The sequence below is a fragment of the Rousettus aegyptiacus genome, unplaced genomic scaffold (genome assembly GCF_014176215.1).
Source record: "Rousettus aegyptiacus isolate mRouAeg1 unplaced genomic scaffold, mRouAeg1.p scaffold_m13_p_7, whole genome shotgun sequence".
NCBI classification, from domain to species: Eukaryota; Metazoa; Chordata; class Mammalia; order Chiroptera; family Pteropodidae; genus Rousettus; species Rousettus aegyptiacus.
The window spans coordinates 49,283,304-49,298,824 of record NW_023416310.1 but is presented as its reverse complement, the minus strand read 5'-3'; the positions used below and the strand labels follow the sequence as shown (position 1 = coordinate 49,298,824).

The following is a 15,521-nucleotide window of genomic DNA, read 5'->3' as shown; positions in this document are numbered from 1 at the left end:
ACTTAGGCCAGTTTAGCTATAGCAAGTAAGAAGAGGTTAGCAAGAATGGCAGAAGCTGCATCAGATGGGGCCTTGTTATCACTTGTAAGGACTTTATTTTTTAATGTAAATGAAAGCAAGAAGCATTTGGAGGATTTTAAACAGAGAAGTGATGTGATCTACCTCAATATTTAATAGAATTACTCTGGTTACTGTGTTGAGAATGAACTGTAAACAGATTGGTTAGAAAGCTGCGCAGTAACCCAAGCAACAGAAGATAATGCCCTGGGATAGGGAGTTAAAAGTGGAGGTACCAAAAAGTGGTTGAATTCTGTATATATTTTAAAGGTAGCACTGACAGAATTTGCTAATGCATTGGACGTGGAACAAGAGAGAAAGATAGGAATCAAGAATAACTCCATGGTTGTGGGCCTGAGCAGCTGGTTTTGTTGCCATTTCCTGAAGCAGAAAAGACTGAGAAGAGCAAGTTGAGGGTAGGAAGTGTACCAGGAGCTCAGTATGACATGTGTTGAGCTTGAGATGCCTGTCATCCAGGTGGAGATGTCAACGAGGCTGTTGTGTATATGAGTCCAAAGGAGTGGTCCAGGTAGAAGATATAAATTTGGAACTTATCAAAACATAGATGGCATTTAAAGCCACAAAACTGACTTTAAATACTAAGGATATAGATACAGATAGGAACGTAAAGAGAAAGTGACCTGAGTTCTGAGGTACTGCAACATTTAGAAAGTCATAAAGAGATGACAAGCAGCCAGCAGAGGAGACCAGAAAGGTAGGTGGGAAACCAGGAATGGTATCCTGGAAGCCAAGTCAAGTAAGTATTTCTAGGAGGAAGGTCAACTGTTGTAATTGTTTCTGATAAATCAGATGGGGACTGGGCTCAACTATTAGATTTTACAATGTAACATTCATCTGTGAAATGATGAGTAGTTAGTTTAGTTAGAACAGTTGGAGATAAGGCTTAATTGATGTGAAATCAAGAGTTAATGGGAGGAGAGAAATTGGAAATAGGAAGTTCAGATAGATAGTTTTTTGAAGAATTTTGTTGTAAAATGAAAGAAAACGTGCAGTACTGGAGGGGAAAGTAGGATCAAGAGAGCAATTATTTTTAATCCAAGAGCAATAATTGTGGGCCGATGGGAAACATCTAGTAGAAGTGATGGCAATACCAGAGTGATAACACAGTTCTAGAGCAGGATCTTCAAGTAAGCCAAAGATATTGGAATCTTTTGTATATTCAAAGAGTTGGCTTCATCCATAGGAATGGGAGACAAGTTAGGGCAACCCCCGGGCCTCAGACTGGTAGACTGGTACTGGTCTGTGGCCTGTTAGGAACCAGGCTTCACAGCAGGAGGTGAGTGGCAGGCGAGCAAGTGAAGTTTCATCTGTCTTTGCCGTGGCTCCCCAGCCCTAGCATCACCACTTCAGCTCCAGGTCATCAGGCATTATGTTCCCATAGGAGCACTGGTCCTTGGTGCCAAAAAGGTTGGGGACTGCTGAGTTAGGTCATGTGAGCAGAGATGCAGGTTGGTTTGTGGATACTGTGATAGAGCTTGTGGAGCTTTTCTTCTGCTTGATTCTATTTTCTCATCAAATTAGGAAGTAATCATCTGAGAGCAAGGGAGAAGAAGACAAGGTAAACAGTCATCCAGAAGAGTAAAGTCCAAAAGTTAATGGACTTTACTCTTCTTAATTCCATAAGCAAGGAGGAAGGAGAAGATAGGAAATAATCATCTAGGTGAGAAGAAGGAATGGGCCAGGGAAACAGAATATGATTGCTAGGCAGCATTAAGGGCTCATTAGAGTTTCATGGTGCTGAATTTAAAGTGTATTTTTTTTCCAGCCACATTTTAGCTACCTGGTTGCAAGCATAGACAGTGACAAGGTGGATGTACGTAGGGTTGTGGTTTAGCCAGACAAGTTCAACCAAGCCCAAAAAGGACAAGGAAATTAAGGATGTATACAAATACATAATGGTAATAATTGGTATGGACTTTAAACCACATAAAAATGGAAGTAGTCTTTGCTAAAAGCCTTAGTTATATAGATGTAACAAAGCGATACAGTAAAATAAATTATGAGTCACTGAAATTTTTGTTTCAGACTTTGTAGAATTCATCTGGGATCCCTTGTCGACTTCACAGACAAGAAGTTTAATAACGCACTGCAGAACAATTCTTGAAGAACAGTCCACTTTTGAGAATGAAGTTAGTAAAGGCAAAAAGGTAATAATTTCCAGAGTTATGAATTTTTTTATTTATAAATTGATATAATTTTATAATGAATCTTTGTTTTCAGAAGATACACAAGAACACTATTTGGGGGCAGATATATATAGTTCTGATTTATAGAAACGAGGATTGATCAATTTTTTTTCTTTATAATAGTAAAAGAATATACTTTGATATTTTTGAATATTCTAACAAGAATGGTAATCATCATTAAAGGATACACATACATGTAATAAGACCCAGATATTATTGTTGTCATTCTTATCAGCTTATGTCTCTCTGTTCAGTGGTCTAATTTGTATTCTTATAGCCCAGCCAGCCATTGAGGTTTGTGCAGAAATGAATAAGCATTAAATGCAATAGCGCAGATTCATTCCTTCTAAAAAGAAAAAAAAACCTCATTGCCTTTGTTTGCAAAAATCTAGTGGAATTATGGCCTTGCTATAACAATGGCTGTGGTATAGTTAGATACAAAGAAATTGGTAGAGTTCTCCTAACGGATACTAACAAGTTGGCATATAACTACTTAGGGAGAATCTTTTAATATTAGATATCTACTCAGCTTGAACTGGATGAAGATGTAAAATTCATGCTAATAAAATTTCTCAATGACAAAAAGCTAGGAGATCTGTCATAGATCTATGGATAGCAGAATGAGAATCCAAAAGGATTTCAAAATACTGAGAAAATGAATTGACTCAAAATATAAAAGGAATATACATAGATCCTGCCTTTGTGTTCAAAAATTCAACTGCATAAATAAAAGATGAGAGAGACACAGCTTTGAAACAGCATAGGTAAAACAGAGAGGAATTATAATTGACAGTAAACCCAATGAATCAACAATGTCATTTGAGTAACAGAAAGACTGCTGGGAGTTTATCCTACTACAAATGTGCTGTTTTGAGTAAAAGCATTATATGTGCTCCGCCCACAGATGAGACTTCCCTGGGTATGTTGCATTTAATTCTGGGTATAAGTATGTTAAATGAAGTGTGTTTAAGATGGCATGGGAAAGAGAAAATACAGAAAAGTGAGATATCAATCTAAAATCTGAAGAATTTTCATATGGAAGAGAGATTAGAAACATCCTGTAGGATCTTAAAAGTAAACTAAGACCATGGAGCGAAAGGTGTAAAAGATAGTGTATTTCTCATTGTTAACTAAAATCTAATAGTCCAAAGGTGCCCAGAGATATGGGCGGCCTTAGGAAATAGTGATTCCTATTATTTAATGTTTTTAGGCCTAGGTTGATTAACCAATTAGTGGAAATGTAAAAATGACATTAGTTGGGTATTTAGATAGATTGGTGGTTTTCAACTTCTTTTTTTACAAATAAAATCTTACATACCCCCTATATACAAACATCGCACAAAAACAAAGGTTTTTGTGCGTGTGTTTGTTTTTTTCTGTGGTGAGCACCTGCCTTCATTCTTCCCTGAGGGCCTCAATGTCCACCCAAGTCACCTGGGATTATCTCCATGGATATAAAGAACAGCGTAAAAACAAGTAGCTAGAATTTACAGGTACCTTTTCAAAGCTTTTTAAAAGTACGTATACAGAGGGTCTGTGTGTGTAAACTTCACTATTTGTAGTAACAGAAAGACTGAAGTGTTGTTAAAACTTCACCGTTTGTAGAACTTTTTTTCACCAAATAATGTATTTTAATTGGAAAAGTTAATGAGCTGAGTTTTAAAATATATGGCTTTAGGTTTTCTTTTTGTTTTAAACAATTTATTTAGAAATAATGTCAAATTTACCAAAAAGTCTCATGAATAAAAATAGCATACTCATAGGCCCTTTACCCAGATTCACCTATCATTAATATTTTTCCCCATTTGCATTATTATTTGCTCTCCAGTACATATACTGTACACACACACACACACACACACACACACACACACACACACAGTTTTTTCCTTTGGAACACTTTGAGAGTAAGTCGTGTATTTGCTAAGAATAATGATAGTTGTTAAATAACCATAGTACAGTTGTCAGTTAACTTAATAATGCTTTATTACCATTCATATTCCACTTCTGTCATTTTATTCCATAATACCCTTTATAACATTTTTTAAAGAAATATGTTTAAGAAACAAAAATTTAAACAATATGAAAATATTTCTCAAGGCTGGCATTCACAATTATTTAAATTAAACAAAAAAATCAAAGCATAATTATCTTTTCTAGCACTAATTTAATTGACTCAAGCTCAGATACTGCTTTGAGGGGATATTGCCTAGAAAAATGATCTTATTCTTTTAAAAGAATTTAAAATGTTTAAGAAATAGAATGAAAGAAAATCAAATTTTTGTTTTTAATGTTTATGAAATACTGTTATATAGCATGAGGAATATGTTACAGTTACTTTAGTGGAAAGAGAAATAGGACTTCAGTTAGATAAACTTTTTATGAAAAAATATATTTAGTTGAATTGTATATAAGTAATTTGGTTAGTATATAGGGTATATGACAGCTTAATTTGTGTTACGCACATCGTCACTGATTTAAAAATAACTTTCTAGTGTGCAGTGTGCATTATCATTTTTCAGAATTGGATTCTTTTTTAAGAATAAAAATATCTTATAGAAATTTTGGTAATAAAAGAAAAACTTTTTTAACTCCTGTGATATTTTCATCCAGCCTTTTATTTCAAAGCTATAATCCTAATGGACATGTGTGTTTGTGACATACTTCTACTTAACATGATCTCATTAACTTTTTAAATTTATATGTTACTACAGTCTCCATAAACTGTAGCTAAATAATAGTTCATGCAGCATAAATGGATATAACTTCATGTTCTTAAATGTTCCTGTGATTAAATATTTTGGTTTCCAATTTTTGACATACAAACAATAAAATGAATTTGCTAAGTGAATTTACTGTATCAAAGGACATTGACAAAACAATAAAGAACACTTAACTAGAATATATAAAAAGCTTCTACAAATCAGTAAGAAAAAAATAGACCTAATACATAAACAGATACATTGACAAGCAGCTTAATTAGGTAGTTGGTAAAAGGGCATGTCCAAATAGCAAATAAGAATATGAGAGAATGCTCAACATCACAGTACTCAATAGAAAAATTAAAATATAATAAAACATGACTAAAACTCCACCAGAATTACAAACATTAAAAAAAAAAATCACATTTTAATAAGAGTGTAGGTAAACAAGATTTCTCATACACAGACAGTAGGACTATAAATGGAATACCACTACAGAAAACAATTTGGAGTTCTGTACAAAGCTGAACATATAGACATGAACTATATCCCAGCAGTTCCATTCCTATGTGTATAGCCATTGGAAACATATGCCCATGCATACTAGAAGACATGTATAAGAACTTTTACAACAACTTATTTATAATAGCCCCCAAACTGGAAACCATCTTAAATGTCCTATCAGTATTATTCATGCAACAGAATACTATACAGCAATGAAAATGCATCCGTTATAGTGATATGCAACAATATGGATGGATGAAGTTCTCTTGTACTTGATTGGTAGTTATTTTAACATCTGATTCTGTGAATGTGTACAAATTTGCACTATACCGTTAAAATTACTTCTTTGGGTAAATATATTTCTACATATGACTATCACTGATATTTTTAAATTTTTAAATAGGATTTACTTAAATCCATTGTTTCAAGAATGAAGAAGGCAATAGATGATGATGTGTTTATTCCTCTGTATCCAGAGAGGTAAGAGCTATTAATTTCTAGATTGTATGAAATAGCTAATTCCGTAATACAAATTTGTTTGTAATACAAAAGAAACTGTATAGTTTTCAAAACGTAACCATTTATGTACCCATTAAGATGCAAATTAAGATTTCAACAAATATTTCTCAGTCTCCTTCCCTATATGCCATGTATGATACTTGGCACTTGGACATAGGGTTTTTTTAAAAATATTATTCCTAAGAACATGACAGGTTGCCATACCAGAGTAATTAAAAGGTTCACTATTACTGGACATTAGACCTTGGTCCTTTCTGTGTCCTCAAATGTAAAATAGGGCATTAGATTAATGCCTTTCTCAAAGGACATTTTGAAGATGCAGAATGCTCAGAACAATGCCTGGCACAGAAAAAGCACAGCATAAGGCTTGGAACATCCCTGAGAGACCGTACACTGCATATGTAAATTCTGTATTTACCTTAATTATGAAAGAGGAAGTAATTGATGCATGTTTATATATTTGCCAAGAAGGCATCAGTTATAGTACTAGATCATGAACTAAGCTATCCAGCAAGTATTCATAGGATGGAAGAGCTTTATGGAGGAAAAAAAAAAGGAACTTCTAAGTTTTCTGGTTCATTTGAATCGAGACTATGTGTACATGTAAAAATTCTGCCCTGTTAAGGTTTGTATTTTGATATTGAAGATAAGTAATATATTCACATGTCTTAAAAGTAGGAGTGTATATTTTTAAAATTTTATTTATGTTTAAAATGAAAAGTCTTATTCCCTCCCACTCCTGACCTCCCAATTTTTACCCTGCCTCTTCTGAGCATATACATTCATCCAATAATAATCACTGTTAGTAATATTTTTAACCTTTCCAGAATTTCTTTATGCAATTAGAATAGTTATATGTTGTAATCTTATTTTCCCCTCCTTTCTGTAGCAAAGGAAGTATGTTGTAAACAGCTGTACATTGTTTTGTACCTTACTTTTTTGACTTAGTACATCTTTGAGACCTTTTATGTAGTTCCTCATTTTTTTAAATCTGCATAATATGCCATTATGTAGATGTACTGTAATTGATGGGCATATAAGTAGTAAACCATCCAACAATATTGTGAATAATTTTATAGACATTCTGTATATGTGCAAGTGTATTTACAGAAGGCATTCTCAGAAATGGGTTTGTTGGGTCAAAGTGTGCATGCATTTGTAATTTTGATAGATAACAGATCACTTCTGTTTATATTCCATTAAAGCTTAAACTCTGGTTCCTAAAGATTAATAGTCATTTGCATTTTTTCCTTTCTTTCATTTCAAATTAGTGCTGTAGAAAACAAAACATCACCACAATCAAAGTTCCAAGAAAGACAATTCTGGTCAGGTCTAAAGGTAAGCAGAAAACTGCAAAAATAAAAATATTTTTTTTTCTTTTAAATCCAGTGTACTATAAGGTGGAGATCATTAGCAAACTTCTATAAAGGACCAGAAGGTGAATATTTTAGGTCTTGTAAGCCATATAGTTCCTGTTGAGTTATTCAGCTCTGCCACCATAGTGCAAAAACAGTCATAGACAGTTTGGAAACAAATGAACATGGCTGTGTTCCAATACAACTTCATTTATAGACACTGAAATTTCAATATATTACAATTTTCATATGTCACAAAATTTTCTTCTATTTTTTTCAATCATTTTAAAAATATAAAAACCATTCTTGAGTTCACCAGTTCTACAAAAAAAAAAAAAAAAAACAGGCAGTAAATTGGATTTAACCCACAAGCCATACCTGGCTAACCCCAGTCTAAAAGATAAAGGGTGAAGTCAGTGCTAAGTCAGTGGCAATAGGGATAATAGGGGAAAAGTGGGTTCAAAAAATATTTAGGCTGAACCACTGAAGGAACTTGATGACTAATCAACTATATGTGAAGAATGTAGAGTGCTAATGCTAGCAGAGTTTGACTTCAGCAGCCTGGTTACTTGCGATGACATTCTTTGAGGGCATTGGAGGGGATACAGGAAAAACAGATTTGGGAGGAAAGATAAGATCTGTTTTAGACATAGTGAATTGAAGATACCTATGGGACAAATACAGAAATAGAGGTGTAAGAGGCAGTTGGATATACTAGTGTGAATTGCAGGGGACAAATCTGAGCTGGAGATTTGGGAGTCAACCACATGTAGGTAATATTTGGAGCTATGACCATGAATGACAACCTCTGAGGAGACTGGGTGAAGAATGAGAAGGTCCCTAAGGACCAGAACTTTAGGAAACACTGGCATAAGCAGTGGGCAGAAAAAGTAGAGTTTTCAAAGAAGCCTTAGAATGAATAATGACACTTAGGATGATCACAAGAGAGTGGCATCAGCGTAACTAAGCAAGGGGTTTCCAGGAATGAAGACAAAATGTTAAATGGCACTGAAAAGAATTAGGAGAAAGACTGAAAATGTTTATTGGATTTGACAGTTAGTAGGTCATAGGTGACCTCAGCAAAAATTGTTTCAATAAGGTGAATTTATATTTCTCATGTGGTTGAGTCAGGAAGAGGCTTTCCAGGAAGAGGGAGCAGCGTCTCAATGACAGTATAAAAAAGCATTCCATGCATGCAGTTTAGCTCTTAGAGTAATAAATATAATACAGAAAAGAAAGTGGAAAACACTGTAAAATTAATAGAAAGGCCTGGATTAGAGGAGGAAAAGGTAACCCATGTTAATTTTATTACAATTTTTTTTGAGTATTTTACCCAAGTTATCTCCAAACTTACAGGTTATTATTAATCTTATATATGAGAGCAATGACTTTCTCAGATTTGATTGATTTCTCAAGGTCACACACATTGGTAACAGTGGCACTGGCTTTAATGGTAGTTGTTTATGAATCCTGGTATCCTATGGTCTTGCATCAGATGGCCCCAGGCTCTAGGAGAGTATGGATTGAGGAGGAAGATTTTTCATCTAGAAGGGTTCCAGCAAATTTATTTGATTTGGATTTAGGGTGATTGTCCTAAAAAATGAAAATGAGATAAGCAAATAAATATAAGGAGGTTGGAAAGTATCAGGTATTTGGAAAGATTTTGTTTTTAAAATTAGCAGTTCCAACAGTGCTAATTGTAATAAAAGTTTAAGAGTTTGACCAGTTTTTTATGTTTGTTGGAGACTATTCCAGTTGTCCTTTGGAGAAAAGGTACATAGTCACCTTGCATTTTATTTTATTTTTAGCTCTTCCGCAATATTCTTCTTTGGAATGGACTCCTCTCAGATGATACCTTGCAAGAGCTAGGACTAAGGAAGCTACTAAATCGTTACCTTATCATAGCTCTTCTTAATGCCATACCTGGGCCAGATGTTGTTACAAAGTGCAACCAGGTGAGTCGTGTAGGAAATGATTCTAATTTTATCATTTTTTAAAATTCAGTTATTGAATTTTAAAATCTATTTTATAGCAAAATAATTAAAATCATGATGCTCACATAATAACAAACTTGTTTAACAGACTAGAAACCCAGAAGCAACCCTTAGGTATTTAAAAATTAGTATATTGGTTAACTGTTTACAAAAAAGAATGTTAGATCCTTACCTCTCACTGAATACTTGTATAAACTTCATGTGAAATAAAGAATTAAGTGTTAAAAATGAAATTATAAAATACTGTACTAAAAAGACAAATGTCTGTCCTTTTTGAGCTTAAAAGAAGTAATGATGAAAAAAATAAGATTTAATAAAAATATAACACTGCAGTGGATCAAAACATTAACCAAGGTATCAAGATTATTTAGTCATTGTTAAAACTGGAAGATGGGTTCATCGAGCTCTATACTTATTCTTTCTCCTGTCATTCATGTTTGAAATTTTCTGTAATAAAAAGTTTAAAAAAGGGGAGTTGAAAAACTGAAAAAGTTATACTCTTGATCTTACTAACTGTAGCATAACCTGTTTAATTGTCCAAGAATTTCTTTGAAGAGTATGATTTCAGGTTTGTCCTTCCTCCCCTTTCTCTTCTTTTTATTCTTCTGCTATGAAATTTTTTTATTTTGTTAACATTTTTATATTTTTACCAAAACTTTCCCCTAATTCATGTATTACCTTTAGCATGATGATGATAGTGGGTTTTGTTTTGTTTTGTTTTGTTTTGTTTTGTTTTGTTTTGTTTTAAATTGAATGCACATACACTGACTGTGCTGCCATGGACCTTTAAAACAATGTATGAAATTAGAAGAAAATCAGAGCCATAATTACTTTTGCTTTTATTCTCTGTATCTTAAAATCACCTACTTGATTCCTTAACTCTAATTTGTACGTGTAGATCATATGCTAGGTCACCCAGTATATTAGTGAAATAATACTAAATCTATGTATTTTACAGTTGTCTTAACTAAAAGTATTTTATGTCTAGGCATTTAGTTGTAAATTATGTTTTTTACAGATTTAATGATTCAGTAATACAGAGTATAGAAACAAGTACCACTAAAAAGTATTCATAAAGAGTAGCCTATTTTAACCTCTGGGCATTAAAATATAATTATTTAAGTGTCTAACCCTTGACAGCGGGAAAATTCTTAAAATTTATTTAACCATAAACTATAAAATGGGAGAATAATATGTATCATGTACGATCACTATGAGGGTTATGTTAGCAAAAGTCCTTAGATAATACCTGTCATTGTTAAAAATCATGTGTTTTAATTAACAGATAGCAGCATATTTACCAGAAAAATGGTTTGAAGATTCTACCATGAGAACATCTATTCCCCAGCTAGAAAACTTCATCCAGGTTTTATTGCAGTCTGCACTTAAATTATCTAGAAGTGAATTCAGGTAATGCATATTTAACTGTACCCCCATAAACATAGTTCAAGGATTCTATTCTCAGCAGTTTTTAGAAAGATTTGTACTTTTATTCTACTTTTATAGTATTCTACTATAGAGTTAGTAGATATTTTCATATGCAAACTTTAGAATCACTATTTTATACTCACACCTCATGCATATTAGTTCATATTTTTAAATGTAAATTGCTCCCAAAATAAGCACTTTCAGAAAACTAGATAGCACACAGGAACTTAGAATTAAAAATATAAATCAAATCTTCCTATTAAGTATGTTTATAATGTGTTTAATTTTCCTGGCTATTTTTAAAGTCAACACTTCAAGTAGAGTTCTGTAGCCTGCTGTTTACCCAGCAGTAGCTGAATCTCTGTTTTACATATCTCATTCACAGTATTTGATGTTTAGGGGTGTAAGACAGTGGTGTTCTGGCAAACCACTTCTCCAAAAAAACAAAAATAAAAACCCCAGATTTGTAGCATTAGATGCTATCTGTGGGGTAAATACCCACACCGAGGTTCCCACCAAAACAGCCCATACAGCTGGTAGCAGCACAGCACAACTCAGATTTCTGATGATAGATTTGCTCTGTGCTTCTGCTTTTTAGTCATTCACTTTAAAATTTGCCAGAATACATCCACTAAATAGTGTCTATTTGAACTTTATAATTATGTAGAGAAAGTAGCATCTATGCTATATTAGATGTTGGTTTAAGGTAAAAAGTGTTTTGTTTCAGATTAACAACTAGTAATTTGCTGTGCTCTCAATATTGCATTTTTAAGGGGGAAAATGCTTTTTTGTTGTTTTTCAGAGATGAAGTCAAAGAAGTAATTCTTATTCTGGTGAAAATAAGAGCTTTTAATCAAGCAGAATCCTTCATAGAAGAATATCACCTAGACCATCTTAAATCAGTAATTAAAGAAGTTTGAGTAAACTTTGTAGGAATATACTAAAATGAGATTTTAGTATATTTGGCTCCTTTGCTGGGGGTAGGAGGGTACAGGAAACTGGTGCCTCTTCTTTATTCCTGGTCACGGAGGCAAGGATTTGCAAAAATAAAAATGTGAAAAGGACTTAGTGCCTCCAGACTCTGCACCTTTTACCTTCTGGTATCAGGAAAGGCTGCTCCTCTGGATTCTGTGGTGTTTGCAGGAATTAACCACACAGAGCAGTAGGAGATTAACATGTTTCCCTTTGATTCTTGTGGCTACTTTTCCAGTTTAAGAGAGTAGTTGGGGAAACCTTGATTGTAGCTGCTTTAGCTTTGGTGAGTCTTCTGATCCATAAAAACATCTTAGTTCTCTTCGTTTTAATTATCTCTATTTACAAGTAACTTAAAATGGAAATCTTAACTGGAAGAAATTATTTAAGTATTAACCGATTGAGGCATTTTAAGGCTTTGATAACTAATGAGTATCAAATTGTCCTTCAGAAACCTTTACCTGTGTATTATACAAACACAAGTGCAAGAGAAGCCAATGAATCCCCACCAGCAATAGAAATTACCTTTTTTTAATGCAACACAAATAGGTGAAAAAAATTCTTAATTCTTTGTTTTGGCATTTGAGATTGAATGCTTCTTTGTTTTTCGGCCATTTTTAATTCTTTTTGACATGTCTGTTTATCCTTAGAAATTTGTAAGAGCTTCATATTTTAAAGATATTGGTGTTTTGCCTATTCTTGGTTTTGAATAGCTTTCCTCTTTGCCATTTTTCTTTTAATTCTGTGTATGTCTTTGGTATACTAAGTCATTACTTGTTTGGTAGCTACTACTTTTTGTTATGGTTTTTGTCAGTGGTAAACTTAGAAAAGAAATATGTATTTTAAATATTCAGAACATGTTATTCATTTTTTTGATAAAATATTTTGTATAATTTAGAAAATCTGAGGCAAGGTAATTGAATCAAAAAAGTTGAAGATATTTTTCAGTTTACTAATAATTTTTTGTCTGTTTGAAAAATAACTCAATGGCAATCCTAAATATATATTTCACATATTGTTGACCAAAAGATAATCAGAAAAAAAATTATTGTATATAGGATTTGAGCATGTGGACACTATCACATATAGTTTTGAAGCAATGTATATATTTCTACTTCACTGAAGATATTCACTCAAACAATTTTTTAAAGTTTATTTTATTGACAAAAATTATACAGGAATAGAATCTCATCTACAGAATTCAAGCCATTGCTAAAAGGTATTTAGCATTCCCACACAATTATTGTTCCCAGAGGTAATTGCTGTTTTCATTTTGATATTACCCTTTCAGACTTTTACTTGGAAAAATGTGTGTGTATAGCTTTATGGTTTACATAAATGGCAGATTATATATGAAATTTGTGATTTTTTTTTACTATTAAAGTGCACATTTGTAAATTTCCTTCTGACTTTTGCATTTTAATTAAAGATGTGTTACATGTGTTCCCTATCACTTTTAACTTTGGCAGAGAGATGTCTCTTGCTTTTCATAGGTTGGAAAATACTAGGTCTATTTTCAAAGCTACAAATTGATTTAAACTTCAGAAGCTTTCAACTAAATTTCATTCTGCTTGGAATTTGAACCTCAAGATTTTTATTCATTATATACAATAATTGAAGATATTCAAAAACATTTTTGAAGCTTGCCTAAACCTCAGTGCAGGTTCCCCACTCCTCACCCTCTGCCCCCAGTACTGTGAAATGAATAGAATGAACAGGAGAAACTAACTAGCAAAAACAGAACTTTGACTTAGCAACTCATCACACATCTCAATTCTTTCCCTGGGTTTTTTTCAGTTTTCTGTACATACAGAGATTAAAATTTTTATAGAATGAGACATGACTTTTTAAAACATTTTTCATGATGGCTGTTAGGAAGCAAAAAATGACCATGAAAAACACCTCAAACCAATTGATTTTTGCCTTTCTTAGGCTTGGGACAAAATGATATGACTCCTAAGAAATACCATATGTGATACAAAACCTGAAAAAGATGTTACGAGAAAGTAACAGACCAATATGCCCCCATGAACATAGAAATAAAGGTCCTTAAAATCTTAGCAAATTAAAACCAGCAATGTATAAAAAAGAATATGTCATGCCTAAATAAGGTTTATTCTAGGAAGTCGAGATTATTTTAACAATAGAAAGTCAATCAGTAAAATTCACCCATGAACAGAATAAAAGAGGAAATCATATGATCATCTATTTCAATGATTACAGAAAATGTGTTGGACAATATTCAACACCCTCTCCCAATACAAAAAATAGGGATGTAAATTTCTGTCTGATAAAGAGCATCTGCAAAAACATCTACAGTTAACATCATACTTTATGATAAAATAATCAAGCAAGAACATCTGCTGTCACCATTTCCATTCAACATTGTTCTGTAGATCCTAGCTATACACTCAGTCAAGAAAAAGGCACAAAGATTAAAACAAGAATTAAGACAGTCATTATTTACAAATGACTGTTTACATAGAAAACTCTATGCAGTCTATCAAAAATGTTAAATTTAGCAAGAGATTACAAAAATCAAAAAAGGCATAGTAGTGATCTGATTTGAAACTTAAATTTTAAAAACAACATTTCAGCAGCAGCGAAAAACAACAAATGTCTAGAAACAAATCTACAGAAAGATGTGTAAGATTTTTGCATTGAAAACTACAAAACTTAAAAACCTAAATAAAAGGAGAGCATGTTCACAAAATGAGAAATTCAAATTTTGGTTAAGGTCCCTATTCTCCCTAAACTAGTTTATAGTTAATGCAATCCCTATCAAAGTTCCATCAGGCTTTAAAAATATTAGACTGGTTGATTAAAATACATATTAAAATTTACGTGGAAATGTAAAGACCTTAAACTAGCCAAACTAATCTTGAAAAAGAACGACAGTTGGAAGACCTGATTTCAAGACTTACTGTAATCAAGTCTATGCTATTAAGGTTAAGAATATATTAACATATCAGTAGAACAGAATAAAGAATCCAGAAATAGACTTAAACATATACAATCAATTTTTGACCAACGTGCCAAGTTAATTCAGTAAGAAAAGGAAAGTATAACAATATTAATGGAACAACTGAATATCTAGGAAACAAAATAAGCCTATACCCTTATTTTATACCCTCCCCTCCAAAAAAAAAAAAAAAAAATAGAGATGGGTCATAGATCTAAACGTTAAACTCAGAACAAAAGCTTGCTGAAAAAAAGTGTATTTGACCATGGAGTAGGTAAAGATTTCTCAGGACACAAGAAGCACTAACTAAGAAAAAAGTTGAACTTTAAAAAATTTTTAAATTTATGCAAAAGTAGTCAACACCTTAGATCCTCTGGGAAGTATAAATTAAAACCACAATGATATACCATTGCATTTCCACTAGGATGACTGAAAAAGACTAATATCAACAAATGCTGCTGAGACTGTAAAGCCACTGGAACACTCACATGCTGCTGATAGAAGTGTAAAATTGAATAACCACTTGGAGTTTCTTATTAAATGTTTACTTACCATACAACTCAGCAATTCCGTCCCTAGAAAGTAAAAATATGCTCACAAAAAAAACCTTGTACAAGAGTGTTTACAGGAGACTTATTAATAATAGCCCAAAACTAAACAGAATGGATAAACTGGAAAAACTCAGCATTAGAAATGAACTAATGCATACACTCCAATAAGTAAATCTCAAACACATTGTTAAATGAAAAAAATTAGAAAAGTGCATTATGATTCAACGTATATTAAAGAACAGACAACAAATCATGGAGGAATGAAAAGAA

General features: G+C 32.7%; 1 protein-coding gene across 3 annotated transcripts in view; it reads left to right on the top strand.

Annotated features, from left to right (window-relative positions):
* Nucleotides 1–13,140, top strand: part of GCFC2 (GC-rich sequence DNA-binding factor 2) — a 37,482-nt gene extending 24,342 nt beyond the window's left edge. For all 3 annotated transcript variants that reach the window (XM_036224238.1, XM_016130634.2, XM_016130635.2), the window contains exons 12-17: nt 2,104–2,225; nt 5,874–5,950; nt 7,261–7,327; nt 9,153–9,299; nt 10,624–10,748; nt 11,569–13,140. In XM_036224238.1, coding sequence (XP_036080131.1) covers nt 2,104–2,225; nt 5,874–5,950; nt 7,261–7,327; nt 9,153–9,299; nt 10,624–10,748; nt 11,569–11,686 — 656 coding nt within the window. In that variant the 3' untranslated portion in view covers nt 11,687–13,140. The remainder of the gene's footprint in view (nt 1–2,103; nt 2,226–5,873; nt 5,951–7,260; nt 7,328–9,152; nt 9,300–10,623; nt 10,749–11,568) is intronic.
* The last annotated feature ends 2,381 nt before the right edge of the window (nt 13,141–15,521 follow it).